General features: G+C 42.9%; 1 protein-coding gene across 1 annotated transcript in view; it reads left to right on the forward strand.

Annotated features, from left to right (window-relative positions):
* The window catches only part of NELL1 (neural EGFL like 1), a 910,256-nt gene that overhangs the window by 461,525 nt on the left and 433,599 nt on the right, over positions 1-15,132 (forward strand). Inside the window, exon 13 of the mRNA XM_054969963.1 lies at positions 9,373-9,498. Within this exon, the coding sequence (XP_054825938.1) occupies positions 9,373-9,498 (126 nt within the window). The remainder of the gene's footprint in view (positions 1-9,372; positions 9,499-15,132) is intronic.

Raw genomic sequence — 15,132 nt, forward strand, 5'->3', positions numbered from 1 at the left:
GCATCATGTGTTGCTCCATCATGAGTTATGGGAAATCTAGTCCCCAAAATGCTCTCCAAGTGCTCCATCACTGCAGATTTGCTCAACTGAACAGAGCCTTCTGCAAGTAACAGTTGGCAAATGGGCAAAATCAACAACTTCCTGTACAGATGCATTCTCTGTTGTGGCCCCCTGATCTGCCTGATGAGGATAGGAAGGCTCCCACTCTTCCGGATTTAACTGAATTATTTAGATATACCTTTTTTACATGGATAGGAGGGATGTAATAAAGAAATGGATTGAAGATATGCTGTGGTAGAGAGATAGGGACTATAGACTATACTATTGTATTGCTGTAAATACATTCCTACTGGGTAGGTAGATTAAAGTGAAAATTTCAAAAAAGCAGAAAATACCAAAAAGCAGCAAAAACCAAGTTTTCCATTTGCCTACCCTATTACCTTGGTTATTGAATACCACAGCTTTTGACTTACACTGTGTAATCTGCCTTGAGTCTCAGTGAAACAAGTGGACTATAAATAAAACAAATTTTAAATATTTCGTTTTCCTTTCCTCTGCTGATCATTTACAACCATAAACAGGGGGGCTTGTAACAGGAGATTGAGGGGGCCTGGCAACCCTAAGGCCACGTGATGTCCCTGGGAGTGCTCCCGCGCACTGCAGTGGGCTGAACCAGGCCAGTTTCAGGCTAAATTGGGCCTCTGCAGAGAATGGGAGCACTGCTGGAGTGGCACAACAGGTCCTGGAGCGCTCCTGCATTCTGCAGCAGCCTGATTCAGCTCAAATCAGGCCCAATTCAGCCTGAATCAGGCCACTGTGGAGTGTGGGAGCAGTGGTGGGGCGGCGCAATGGGCTCTGGAGTGCTCTTGCGCTCTGCAGTGGGCTGAATTGGGCCCAGTGGGGGACTGGCACCCCTAGTTGAGTTCCAGGCCAGGACAGCACAGGCCTTGTTGCCAGAGTGTGGAGGAGGCAGAGAGGAAGGCTAGTTCCAGCAGTGTAGTCCAAGTCCAGTCCTAGGTCAAAAGCACAGAGTGCAGTCCAAGAATCAATTGAAAAAGCAAGGTCAGACATGCCAAGAGTCATCCGTAGGCAAGTTCCAGGGTTGGGCAAGTGTTAGAGCCAGTCTAAAGAGTCGCAGGAAACAAGTCAGGATCCAATGCAAGAGTGAAGGGTGTGGCAATTTATTGCTTCCACTTGATAGTCTGTCTTGACTCGGTTTTATAGCTAGATACTAGAGGTCTGGGCTTGCAGCCAGCTGCTTGGGAGTGATCCTGGGGCTACTCCTCATCGCTCTCAGCAAGCAGCTGGCACTGGGCCAGGAGGTGTGTCATTTGCCATCTCTCCTGCAGGCTTGCTCTTTACCTTCATCAGCTTGCTTGCTGGTTCCTGGTTCAGGGCCAGCTACCCAGGGCTCCTCTTCTCTTGAGGAATCCTCAAGACTCTCAACACTGCTTAATGGCATGTCTCCATTAAGATCAGGACTGAGCTTAATGATCACTGACTGCCTGCAACATGATTGAATGTCTTTCTGTTTTGGTTATGACCTGCTTTCTTTGAATAGGAAGGTCTATTTGCATGAGTGGTTTCTATCAATAAACTTATCTTTTGATAAGAGTGTCTTCATTGATATGCTGAAGTCTATCAATTACAGCAGAGCTATAATAGTCATTTTGAGCAATCAGTTATCCTTTGAGAAGGTTACTTGAATTGGCTTTATGTTAGTTTAGAGACACAAAAGGAATAACCCTGTTTGAACTGCTGTCTTCCAGTTACTGTTGCAATATGTAACAAAATATCAAGAAATTGAAAGTAACAAACATGCATATTAATGAAGTACCTTGAAACTGTAAGAAGAATGGTATTGTGTACCCTGCCAGACTAAACTGTGATGCAGTGAACCTCACCAAAACCCTTAGCTTAAGTGACTCTTTGTCATTATAGCAAACCGGCTTATGCAGATGGAAGTTAGTGATATGTGAAGGATCATTATGCTGTGTCAAATTTCATTTTAAAGACCATAAGTATACCTTTTTATAAGAAAAGCAAACTACTTCACCATCCTAGGAAAAGACATAAATCATGTATTTTTATCACCTCAAAAGACCACAAGAAGACAAGCTCTAATATTTCAAATGCGACAAGCAATCTACACACATGAATCACAATTTGAGTTCCATTACAGGCAAACTGATGTATACCCATTGAGTGGTTTATGGATAGTACTGTAATAACGTTAAATAGAAATCTGGAGCCTTTTGTCTTGGCCATCCAATCTTACACATTTTATAGCAAAATGAAGTCAATACCAGGAATTCTCATCCTATGACCTGAACCTATCTTAGTAAAATTATTTTGCTAAATGGAAGCCATTTACCTTTGGCTTTGGAAAAGGGTACAGTAATGTTGAAGAAGAGAAGCATGTGAAAACTAAAAGCAAAAGCTAAAAGTCACAGATCTGGATATCGTCGGATGTTTTAGGAAACAGTCTAAGAAGGCCTACTCAAAAGTAAGTCCCATTTTTTCCCCAGTGGGGCTTACTGCCAGGATTGCAGCCTTAGTTAACCATTTTGCAACCAAACCAAATTTTGGGTTTTCCTTTTCCTCTTTATGTATTTGCAAAGTCTGAAGTGTTACAAAGAAACATTTCCAAGAATATTCTTATCTAGCAACAAAGTCCATTGTGTGAAAAAAAATTAATGGGCTCTAGAAAACTGTTGGTAATTTTTAAATTTTTCATTTTTTCATATTTGTATTCTCCTCTTCTTCCCCTCAGCACCCTCCCACTCTGGCCTGGGGGCCACTGCAAAGCACCCACTTGATGCTGCAAGGGAGCCTGGTGAATCGACAACCTGAGCACTCCTCTTGGCGGCAAGCAGAAGTTTCACAGCAGCCTGGAGGCAGAGTGGGAGGGTGCTGAGGGGAGGCATGGGGAGGAGTGCTTAGGCTCTTGATTCAGCAGTCCCCCTCAGAGGCAAGTAGGAGCTTTCAGTAGCCTCAAGGCCAGAGTTGTCGGCAATGTGCTTACACGAGGATAAAAAGTGAGTTGTTGCCAATACAACTTGCCTTTTATATAGTAGGATGCTACCAATACCTAGGAAACTCTTATTTTGTTCTGAGTGAAAATGCTTGTTAAGCTTTAAGTTTTTCAGTATCCACATTTCTTTATTATGGGATGGTCTTGTCTTCAAATCTGTTATGGAAGCACTGGGCAAATATTGCAACTTGGCACATTTTTCTTTCATTACCTTTCATACATGAAAATTATTATGCATGATTGAACAAACCTCTTTCAGAGCAATGAAACAAACACTTTTAAAAAAGAAAATAGAGCAGTGTGTTAACACATACAGACACCCAAGTATGTCCCTTATGACTTTAGAGCAACCTGGTATGATTGCAGGGGGGTTTACTTTGTTTTTTGACAGTTTTTACACATTCTTCAAGAGAATCATAATCAGAATAGCAAAACTAAGGGGCCTGGATAGTTCAGGTATTTGTAATATGATAGTCTTTTGCCTCCAAGCTATCATTTCAGATTCTGACTAAGCCACTTAATGATCAAGAGTCCTTGTCAGTTAACAGCTGCTTGGTAGCAAATTCAAAGATTGATCCTAGCTACTTGCTTATTGGATAGTCTAATGGATGTCCATCCCATATAATTTTTATTATGGATGGTGTGCTTTCTATTCTAATAAGCATACAGGGGTACAGGATTACATAAAAGCAACCCCCCCTCTTTTTCTGTTCCTACTAGTACATGATAGGGGAACAAATTTTGAACAATTTTAGTGTCCTTGATGTACCTGTTCAGTTGCATTTGTCACTGTTAATTTTTCTGAGACATTTCTCTCTGGTGCACTGTCATGATTACTGAATATGTAACAGGACTGTGTTTCTTAACTGTGTAAATAAGGAAAGTCAAGCACCATTGGAAAATAAACTCATTTCTACCACAGTAACCATATGTATTAGGAGAGATTGCCTTTAGGTAGATTCTAAAGCAGGGGTTCTTGATAATTTTTATGGACTCTTGATCAATTTTTATGATTGATTTTAAGTTGTACCTTGCCCTGAGCCCACTTGCGGGGAGGGTGGGTTAAAAATAAAATAAAATAAATAAATAAATTTTCATCACCAACTGTCTGTGTCTTTCCCCCATGTAACTAAAATAAAATAGTAACAGATGGGCCATCTGATGAAAGTCACTTTTGTCCATCATCCTGGGGAGGGATGGAAGAAGATCAAAGGAAAATTGAGAGAGTTTGTCTACTCACAATATTCTTTAAGATGCCTTTGGGAACATGGGAAGCAAATAACTTGTAGAAAATATAAATGTTTTTACAGAGCCATAATCGGAGAAAGCACTCCAAAAATTTGACAACTTACACTTCTTTCTTCACTAATTAGAGGTGAATTCGCAGATCTATGTTTATTGTTCTGTGACAAAGAGTTCCCTCACTAGTTCTCCCTAGTATTTGAGTACAAGCAAAGAGAGTACCTTTCCATTCCTGCTAAATCAGTGTAGCAAAGGAACTTGGTGGCTTAGCCAACTGGTTTGTTATTAACAATGTTGCAATTTAACTGTGGTACTGGATAGGTTGCCTTTACAGAGGAAAAAAAGAGTGACTGACAGTTGAGCTTCACTAGATCTTGCAGCCCAGCACTGATGGTGGAGGAGGGGAGGGAGAGGACGGGAGAAGGGTGACAAACACACAAGCATACATTTGACTGGAGTGAAAATAGCTACAACTTTATTAAATACGCTACTCCCTGGTGCTGGGCTGATGCTCACCTCACTCCACTGCAGGGCACTCACACCGCCGCTGCTGCTGCCGGAGCTTCCCATGTTGCCAAGGCCCTCAATGCTGCTGCCACCACAGCCTTCAGAAAACCCTCTCATCCTGGGTCACTCAAGCTGCCGCTGCTGCTGAGAGTGCTCCTCACAGCTCACAAACCATGATCAAAGTGAGCAAGGCCGGATCTTGGGGGGGGCAGGGGGGTTGCCTGCCTCGGGCGCTATCAAAGAGGGGGCGGCAAATGGGCAAAGAGAAGAATCCGAGTTCTCCTCCCCAGCAAACAGCCGCTCGTGCCCAGCTCTCCCTCTTGTTTTTTTTTCTGCCTCAACTCTCAAGAGCAAAGCACACCAAATGGTGGGACAGCCAGCAGAAGGCATGTGTGTGTGAAGGGGGCGGGGAAGGGGAAGGGCTCCACTGCCCCCCCCCAGGCCCCAGCAGCCAGCAGGCGCCCCCATTTGCTCCATCAAAGAGAGAGCGGCCTGTGCGCCGGCAAGGAGGGGGATCTGCATTCGCCTCTCTTCCCAGCAAATAGGCGCTTGTGCCTGGCTCACTCGCTTTTTTCCTGTCTCTGCATGTGCGCGCTGCTGCCTGGGATGAGAAGAGCTTGAAGTGCCACTGCGTCAAAAAGTGCTCATGGAGGGGGAGGGGGGGCTCCTCCATCACCCCACCAGCTGGCAGGCACCATTCTATTTGCTGTATTTGCTTAGAGATCAGCACAGAGGGAGATGATCAAACCAAGGCAGGAAGGTAGGGGCGTGGGATACTAATACTAATATACTTTATACTTTTAAATTTAATTATTCCACATAGCACACTTCTATATGCTAAGTTGTTAAATCAATAAAATAAGACATGATTTGTCAGGAAAGTAAGTTAATGAATTGCATACATATCAATTCCCCCCCAAATTTCCCAGGTTATGTAGCAAAAAAAAAAAGGAGGGGGGACCTTTTTCCTATGGCTTCAAAACTTGTGGAAATTTTACACCACTAGTAAGAACAATCCTTAGCATCTAGCCTTATGGTATGGTGGTTGCCAGCTTCCAGGCTGGAAAGCTCCCAGAATTAGATCTGATCTCCAGCCAAAAGAGATTACCTCAGGTCAGCAATGCATCAGGAGTGTTTGTCAAGACTGGCTATATTGTCTATTGAAAGTGGTGTGGCAAATACCATAAATTATGATGATGCTGTGAGAAGTTTTGAAGGAAAAAAAGCCAGAAAAGTTCACTTTTAGTTGAAGTTAAGTAGTTATCTGCATTTTCTCCTAAGGACATGATGCCCTAGCAAGAGAGTTTACTTTTCATATATCTCTACTTCGCATCTGCTGTGGATTCTTTTGGGTGTCAGAAACTTGCCTTGGCTAACCAATAAATGTTATTTTTCTAGAATTAAGAATTTGAATCTATTTTCTTTATTTGGGTAGTGGGCTTCCATTGTTGGATTTTAAATTGCCCCTGTCACTGTGAGTTCCCTACCACATTTGTCTTACTGGAACATTGACAGTTTGAGCTCACAATAGCTCTTGTTTTAGGAGAGCCCACCCTTCACTTGCTCCTCTCCCTTCCAGTATTTTTTGACATGGAATGACTCTCATCAGGCCTCTGAGTTCCTTAAACTCTGTCTTCCTAATATCTAACATGCATGTCTGCCTATGAACTCCCTTGGCTCCCTACAACAAAAGGAATTCTAGGAGGAATGCTTAGCTAATGATGGATAAGATAATGTAAAGTTGTTATTATTAACAATTCATAGAAGTCAACGCAATTTATTTGGTGGTTTAAGAGTTGTTTATTATATATCTATATTAAAACATTGATCATATATGTATATATAAAGAAAAAATATAAGGGGGTGCCATTTTTCACTTTTGCCCCCCCTCAAAAATATGTAGATCCTGCCCTGAAAGTGAGGAGAGGTGGAGCTGGAGGTGCCTTATATCCATGGCCACTGGACCAGAGGGAAAACTGTGCCCTTCTGGTCCAGCCCCAAGGCCCTACACACTAGCGAACTTCCCAGCCAAACAGATTGGGCAGTCGGGAAGTTCAAAGGCCCCTTGCTGGAATGGAAGGCACGAGAGGGATGGAAAGGATGTCTTCCACACCTTAAGGGAAGGAGACTTATGCTACCCGGCTCAGAGGGAGCCTCTTTGGGCAGTGGACAACGAGTCCCACCTCAGTGACATGGTGTGTCTGCTTGCTTGGGTTAGGGGCAGGGCTGTGACCTGGGCCACTTTCCTACTTGTCACTGGACCTTGGGGATTGGCCCTCAGAGGGGCCGTTGTGCTCGCAGGAGCAGGATGGTCGCTGATGACACCCACTTCACTGAACGTGGTGGCGTCAACAAAGGAAGGACATGCGGGCACTGCGGACGCCTCCCCCACACCTGGGGGAAGGGAGCAGAAGCAGATTCCCCAGTTGGAGGGGCCCTTGTGCTCACAGGAGCAGGAAAGTCACCGACAACACCCACTTCACTAAACCGAATGTGGTGGTGTTGGCAAAAACACATGCAGGCACTGCAGCCCCTCCCCCACGTCTGGGGGGAGGGAGCGGAAGCAGCCTCCCCACTCGGAGGGGCCCTTGTGCTCATGAACCAGGGTGCAAAATGATGCAGTGCCCGGCGAAAGCCCACACCCTCCAACACAGACAAAAGGGGTCCATCCAGAGCTATCATCTCAGCCAGTACACGAGTTCCCGCCTCCTGAGCCTTCCCTCTGACTCTTTTGCTTGGCAGGGATGAGCCCGAGGGAACAAGGTCCTGAAGGGTAGCCTGCCTTGAAGTTCCACTCCCACCCACAGCACTCTCAGGGGTTTGAGCCTTCTTACTAGGGGTGGACTCCCATTCCACTTGCCCTTCTCCCTGCTCTGCAGCCCTCTTGACCCCACTGCTTGATGGTTTTTCTTGAGACAGCAGGCTCGGGTGATGTCTCTGCAGATGCCTGCGGAGGACACTGGATGATAGGTGTTTGGGGTCCACACCCCTATGCACCATGGCATTGCAGACCTGGCAACGTACCAAACAGGGGTTGTTTGGGAGGGTTCGGAAGTGCCACCAAAGTGTGGGATTAAAGCGGACACCAGGAATCTGTGGCTCAGGAGGAGGACAAAGCCTTAATGGGTGAGGTGTGGGGCTGGACCGGGGGCGGGGGGTGGAGTGCAGGCAGGGGAAGCCACAGGAGGTTGGGATGGTAAGGAGCTGAATGTTTCTGCCAGACCCTCCGGTGCCCCCTGAGATCGCTCCACAGAGAGTGTTAGCAGCTGATCTTCCACGGGCAACGCTAAGAGCTCTCCTGCCTGCTCCTCAGTCCCCAAAAGCGAATTTGTAGAACGAGGTGCTGCCTCTGAGGTCTCCCTGTCCCTGGTGCCACTGGTACTGGGCACCGATGGGCACCCAGGACAACCTTTGCAATTCTTCCCACCACTACCACTCTTATTCCTCTTTCCAACCCTCATGGTGCTATGAGAAATGATCTCTACAAACAAGTAAGAATTTTAAATGAAGCACAGAGCCCCAAAAGCTTGGAGCAGGGTAGGGCAGAGCCAAGTGGCACCCAGCTGGACCCCAGAAGAAAGGGAAGAATGCACCACAAGAGACACTCTAGAGAGTGGGGGTCTCTCTTTGCATTTAGAAGGGCAGGTATGAAGTGGATTTTCTTTTTGTACCGCTTATCTCTGAAATATTCATTCTTGAAGTAATTTTTTGATTGTGTCAACATGCTTGTTTTGCTCAGTCATACATTTCAACACAATAAAGGACATAGGGACAGATTTCCATGGCAACTCTAGACAGTACTGTTACACACACGTTGTTATGTAAAATGGATCTCTCTCTCTCTCTCTCTCTCTCTCTAATAAGTAGTTGTGAATGGTTACTTAATTGATGGGGAAAGTGGGCAGTTGGGTCTTCTGAGTATATAGCATGTGAATCACAAGCATTTGCCAGATTGTGAAGAACTGAGAAAAAAAAGGAAAGATGGAGCAATTCAGAGAGCGTGGACAGAAAACTGGTTTAAGTTTTCATAGTTTTGGTTGCTTTATGACTACCATTGTTACCCATTCTAATTGCATTGTTGCCCCTCCACACCCCACCATAGCTTCTAAACTCACTTGTGAAACTCAACTAATTCCATTAGAGCAAGTTTGCAGTGCTCTTTCTTGTAATGAAAACATAGCCTGTAAAATTTTGGCATTTAGTAACAACCACTTGAAGGAATTTGTGATTTATCGGTATACAAATTTTAAAAGAATGTATTTTTGGGTCTTAGTTAACTAATCTTTTTATTTTCTTGCTGAGAAATTTCATATCTTTAAATAGTCCAGATAGCAGTCTTCCCCCTGCAAAATGAGGAAAAACCCCTCCTACCTAGCAGCACTAAGCAGATAATTTTGACAATAGTCTAACTATACCTTAATTACATTTTCATGGGTTAGTAGTTATGGTCATATGTTCAAATGTAATAGCAGCTTTGGGGGTTTGGGTTAAATATTTATGAGTGCTTTTTCATATTCCAGTGTTGTACCACTACAGGCATGCAGCTGTATAGTCAATTGCAATTTCATATGGTATTTTTCTTCCCCCAGATATTGATGAGTGTGCTGCTAAGATGCATTATTGTCATGCCAACACAGTGTGCATGAATCTGCCTGGATCATATCGCTGTGATTGTGTCCCAGGATATATTCGCATTGATGATTTCTCATGTACGGGTAAGATTTTCATGTGATACTAATCATACCATGATATTTTATTAATAACTGATGGGTGATGAGTTGGGAGGAAGTAAACATCTGTATCTGAGGCAAGTTAAGTTTCTTCTTTAAGGATTTTTTCTGCCTTTAATATTCTTGACAGTAGAAGAAAATGTTTGTTTCAGAACTGTTCAGAACTACTTTAGTTAACTGTTTGGCATCTTACAAATATTGGTAATACTCTGCCATGTGGTTCAGCTAAGGGCAGTGTATTCCAGCAGCACATTCCAACAGTGAAAGTATGTCTCACCTGCAGAAGAGCCTCTTCAGTAGACAGCATGCAACTTGTGCTGATGAAACACTCTGAAAGGAATAAAGTAGTAGAATACTTGCCATTGTTTGATGTATTATTTGGGGAAATGTACCAGAAAACTACACCATAAATAAGTCAATGAAATATGTGGGTAATATATGGGTGATATATAGGTAAATTAAAAATAAATGGCACTTACAGGTTCCTTTTTTTTTTTTTGAGATACATTTGCTGTCATGTCCTTAATATTAACCCAGATCATTTTCTATTCTGGACATGGAGGGTTGGATTCTATGAATCTTTTCCATTAAAACAAGAAGTCTTCCATCAGCAGAAGAGATTCCATTGGCATAAGTTGCAGGAGTTGTGATTTCACTAACTTTTGCCTCCTCACTTCAGCAGCCAATGTTTTTGGCCGCGTGGATTCTTCAGTGTCTGCCATTGCACTTTTAGTGTTCACAGAGAATTCCTGGAATAATAATAATAACATTCAATTTATATACCACCCTTCAGGACAACTTAACGCCCACTCAGAGTGGTTTCCAAAGTATGTCATTATTATCTCCACAACATGTGAGGTGGGTGGGGCTGAGAGAGCTCCTAGAAGCTGTGACTGACCCAAGCTTACCCAGCTGGCTTCCAGTGGAGGAGTGAGGTATCAAAGCCAATTCTCTAGATTAGAGTCCTGCGCTCTTAACCACTACACCAAATTGAAGAAGAGGAATGTGAAACACTCTGCCTCCACCAGTGTCTTTTGAAGGTGGTGCATAGGATACTGCCCAGACAGTTTTGGACAGTTAACAATGCATCATTGATGTCTGGAATAATTTACTTGGGTCAAAATAATATTATTTGGGATATTTGTAGGGGTGGAAGTTTATATATGAGTCCTTCATACTGTTGTTTTTAAAAACTATGTTGCCAGTCTACATTTAAATTTGCAAGAGCTCTCAGAGGCAAAATGTGTTTTCTCTATATAGAAAGGCATGTGTTTGGACTTTTCCAGAGAGTAGCATCTCATTACATGACTATATTGTGTAAATGGTGTGAATTTATCTCTGTGCTTTTGTTCAATGTCAGTTCAAGAAGTTGTGAGTTTAGCAGATGCTGCACTTCTAAAGCTGTGCTGACAGTGACTTCCCTCCCTCGCTGTCTTAGTGATCAGTGTTGTTATCTCTTACAGCAGTGAGGTACTGAAGTGGGAAAAGGGGTGTTTGAAGTGAACCTAGAATCTGCTTCCGTCTACCCCATTCATGAAATGCTCAGAAGCAAACACATCCATTACCACTACCAGCTCCTGATTCATGATGACCAGTGGGGAAGTATTACCCAAATTGGTACTCATATTTCAGTTTGTCATGGAGCTGGGAATCCTGTGAAGGAGGGAGTTCAGTTATTTCAGCAAGGATAGAAAAAAGTCTGGGAACAGAATCAACTACCAGAAAGGGAACTGGCACAGAACCACCTACTAAATTGGAGGTGCCTTGACTTCAATGGTTAACTCCATTATTGGACCAATTCTGTGCAGATTTCAGGGCCTGTCTTGGGATTGGATCAGTGGTGCTGATCTTGTTTCCTATTGTGTTTGAATTTTGGATGAGTGTAGACAGAGAAACATATAGGGTGTTAATAAAAGTCCAAATATGGACATCCTAGGTGGGATAACAGAGGACAGTGGAATTATGTAGGTGGGGTGGGATAATTGGGCTATCTGAACAAATGTGGAGGGGGCCTATAATCCATGTTCTCTTGGGGCATTCCAGCAGCTGTGCTACTCCCATGTGAGAATGCAGAAGGGAATTCCTACCTGTTGGGGGGGGCTCTTCTTTGATATCTAAATGAATATTTTATCTAGGCATCTGGTAATCAGCTCAGATGATCTTTTGGGGGTCCCTATTGAGGTGGCCTGAGAGGTTACAGGAATACAACAACCTTATTGTACATTGGGTAGAACTGGTTTGTATGTGTGGTGTGTATCTATAAAAAGAATGTGCACATATGTGGTGTTATTGTTGTACACCATAAAGTACTTATTTGAACAGCCTCTAAGAAAGCATTGGTCTTTTGAGGCAAAGAGTGTTTTTGTTTTTGTTCTAAGTTTTAGGATTGTTGGAAATATTGCTTAATAATATGGAAACAATGCAAGAGCTTTATACATCAAATTTTTAATTGCTGTATGCAATGCTCCTAGAAAAATGTGAATGTTTGAGCTAAGATCTGAAGGTGGTTTGCTTGAAGATTAAGAAAATAATAGATATGATTCCTCTAGAATGTGAGAGCAGCTCTCTCATACCAGTAACTGTTTGAGTAGTCTTCATCCAGTGAAAGGGCCCACTTGGAACTTTTATTCATTTTGTAGGGGCAAAGTTTCTAAAATCAAATGAGAGTTGTACAGGAGACTCTCTTTTAAATTGTAGAAATGGCCAAGATGAATTGGTTATGTGAATAATTATTCTAGACTAGAAACCAATATATGATATTTACGGCCATTAGGGAAGGTAATCTTGGAATTAGTAATACCACCTGAAATTTTATGGATACAAATGATTGGGCAAGACTCATGGTAAATTTCAGTGGCCTGATCCTGGGTATATTCAAGATTAGTTGTGGTGGTGACCTTTTAAATTTCAGTAAATCAGGAAAAAATCAACAAGTTTGAAAGAATAGAAACAGTTTTAATTAAAACAAATAATAACTACTGGACCATGAGGAATAATTGGCAAAAGGGGGAAGAATTTGGGAATCCCCTCCACTCCCTCATCCCAATTTTCTTCCTCAAGTATTCTTTTTGTTCTCTGGGCTTAAGCAGGCTGGTTTCTCTTTCCCCTTCCTTTCCTCTTTAACTAATGCTCAGTGGTTTTCCACAGTCCATTCCTTCTGGAACATATTGCCCCCCCCCCCACTTTTTTGGTTAAATTACAATGTCATACTTTTTCTGCACACTGGGGGTGTCCCTGAACATGTTGAAACCTCATCTTGTCTTTTGCTGCTACAGTCTAAGGTGCAAGTTTTAATCGTATTTTGCCCTGATATGTATGTATGTATGTATGTATGTATGTATGTATGTATGTATGTATGTATGTATGTATGTATGTATGTATGTATGTATTTATTTATTTATTTATTTATTTATTTATTTATTTATTTATTTATTTATTTATGTATGTCATTTATAATCTGCCTTTCTCACAGAGACTCAAGGTGAATTACAGTGTGAGATTAGTACAGTCAATATCAAGAACATTTCCATAAACAATGCCATAGGGTAAATAGATACAAGTTTGCAAAGACAGCATTAGCAGGAATCCAATACATACATAGTAGTAGTCTATGGTTCCTAATTCATTAGTGGATCATCTGAGATCCCCTCCGTACAATACAGCCCTCCTATCTGAGTCAAAAAGTCTCTTCGAATAATTTGGTTTTACATCGTTTGTGGAAAGCCAGGAGAGCAGGGGCTCTCCTGACCTCCTCAGTCGAGCCATTCCACAGGGTAGGGGCCAACACAGAGAAAGCCCGTTTATGAGCTGCTGTTGATTTTGCCAATGTGCAGAGAGGCACCTGCAGGAGACCCTGTTCAGATGAGTGAAGCTGCCATGGAGGAGCATGGGAGGAGGCAGTCCCGTAGGTATGCTGGACTAAGGCCATGAAGAGCATTGGAAGTGATAGCTAATACCTTGAACTGAACATGGTAACTAATGAGTAGCCAATGGAGTGATTGCAGGATGGGAGTGATGTTCATGCTCCTGCTCACTCCTGATAATAGTCGAGCCGCAGCATTTTGCACCAATTGGAGTCTCCTAGTTAGTTTAGATGGGAGCCCTATGTATAATGCATTGCAATATTTGTCTTGATGTTACCATAGCATGGATCCAGGTGGCCATGTTGAGGTAAGAACCCATTTTCCAGGCTAGGGAGAGGTTGTAGAAAACATTTTTTGTGGTTGCTTTAACTTGTTTTTCTAATAATAGTGCTGGATCCAGTATAATTTCTACACTCTTAACCAAGTCTGCAAGGGTCAGACAAATTGCATTGAAAGTGGGGAGTGCAATGTCCTTCAGGATCTCTGCCTTCCCAACAAGCATCACTTCCATCTTAACGGTTCAATTTCAATTTTTTTTGTTTTCAGCCATTTCACAACAGCTGTCAGGCAACTATCCAAGATTTCTACTGAATTTTGTGGGGACCTGGATAGCGAGATATAGAGTTGCATGTTATCTGCGTATTGTTGATGTCCAACTCCATAGCTGCAAATGAGTTTAGAACAGATTACGTTGGCCTTTGCTTAAATATACATGTAGTCATCACTAATTTGCTAATGTTCCTTTCCTTCCAACAAGACAGTGCCATTAGATAATTGAATAAGAATGAAATCAATGCATTGTTGATTTGCTGTAATAGTATGAAGCAAAAATGCCAACATATTGCAATGGCCAACCATTTGTTACGTATGTTCCATTTGTTACATATGTTCCCAGTGAAAAAGAAGGGATAAATGAATAAATCAGTTCACAGATATTCTGTTCATACCGAACAGCAGCTCTAAGGCACTGGGCTCACACAACAGGCTGTTGTTTTCCTGAACAACATTCAACAATCAGATCCCAAAGGGAGAGAGTCTTCATGTTATTAATTAACTCTGTTATTAATTAACTTTTTGTTGGTGGGAAGGCGGAATGAGCACCATCAGGGGTCATTTCCTAGAAAAAGAACTGCAGGAACTCATTAGCATAACTCATTAGCATCTCTCATTAGCATATGCCACACCCCCTGACATCGCCAGAAGTGTGTCAGAAGGCAATCCACCCCTCAGGCCCCTTTCCGCAAAAATCTCCAGGTATTTCCTTAAAGCAGAATGAACTCAAAGCAACTTACCCTCCTTTGGAGAGCCAGCCCTGCTTGCACCCACGCACTTACTCTCGCTCACAAGTCACAAATGAAAATAAAGCAGCATGAATTCCAAGCAGCTTACATTCCTTTGGAGCCCAGCCCCACTCAGCTTGCACTCATTCACTCATTTTCTCTCTCTCCTCCCCCCCACAAGTCAAAAATGGAAGTAAATTAGCAGAGCAGAATGAATCCAAGCAGTTTATGTTCCTTTGGAGCCCAGCCCCACTCGGCTTGCACCCATTCACTCATTTTCTCCCCCCCCCCCGAGTCACAAATGAAAGTAAAGCAGCAGAGCAGAATGAATCCAAGCAGCTTATGTTCCTTTGGAGCTCAGCCCCACTCAGCTTGCACTTGGAGGAAAAGGAATCACGTGAGCGGGGCCAAAACCCACGTGACCTCTTTTAAGATCTACCGGAACGCTGTTCTGGTGCGTTCCACCTCCGAATGAG

The sequence above is a fragment of the Eublepharis macularius genome, chromosome 2 (assembly GCF_028583425.1).
Source record: "Eublepharis macularius isolate TG4126 chromosome 2, MPM_Emac_v1.0, whole genome shotgun sequence".
Taxonomy (NCBI): domain Eukaryota; kingdom Metazoa; phylum Chordata; class Lepidosauria; order Squamata; family Eublepharidae; genus Eublepharis; species Eublepharis macularius.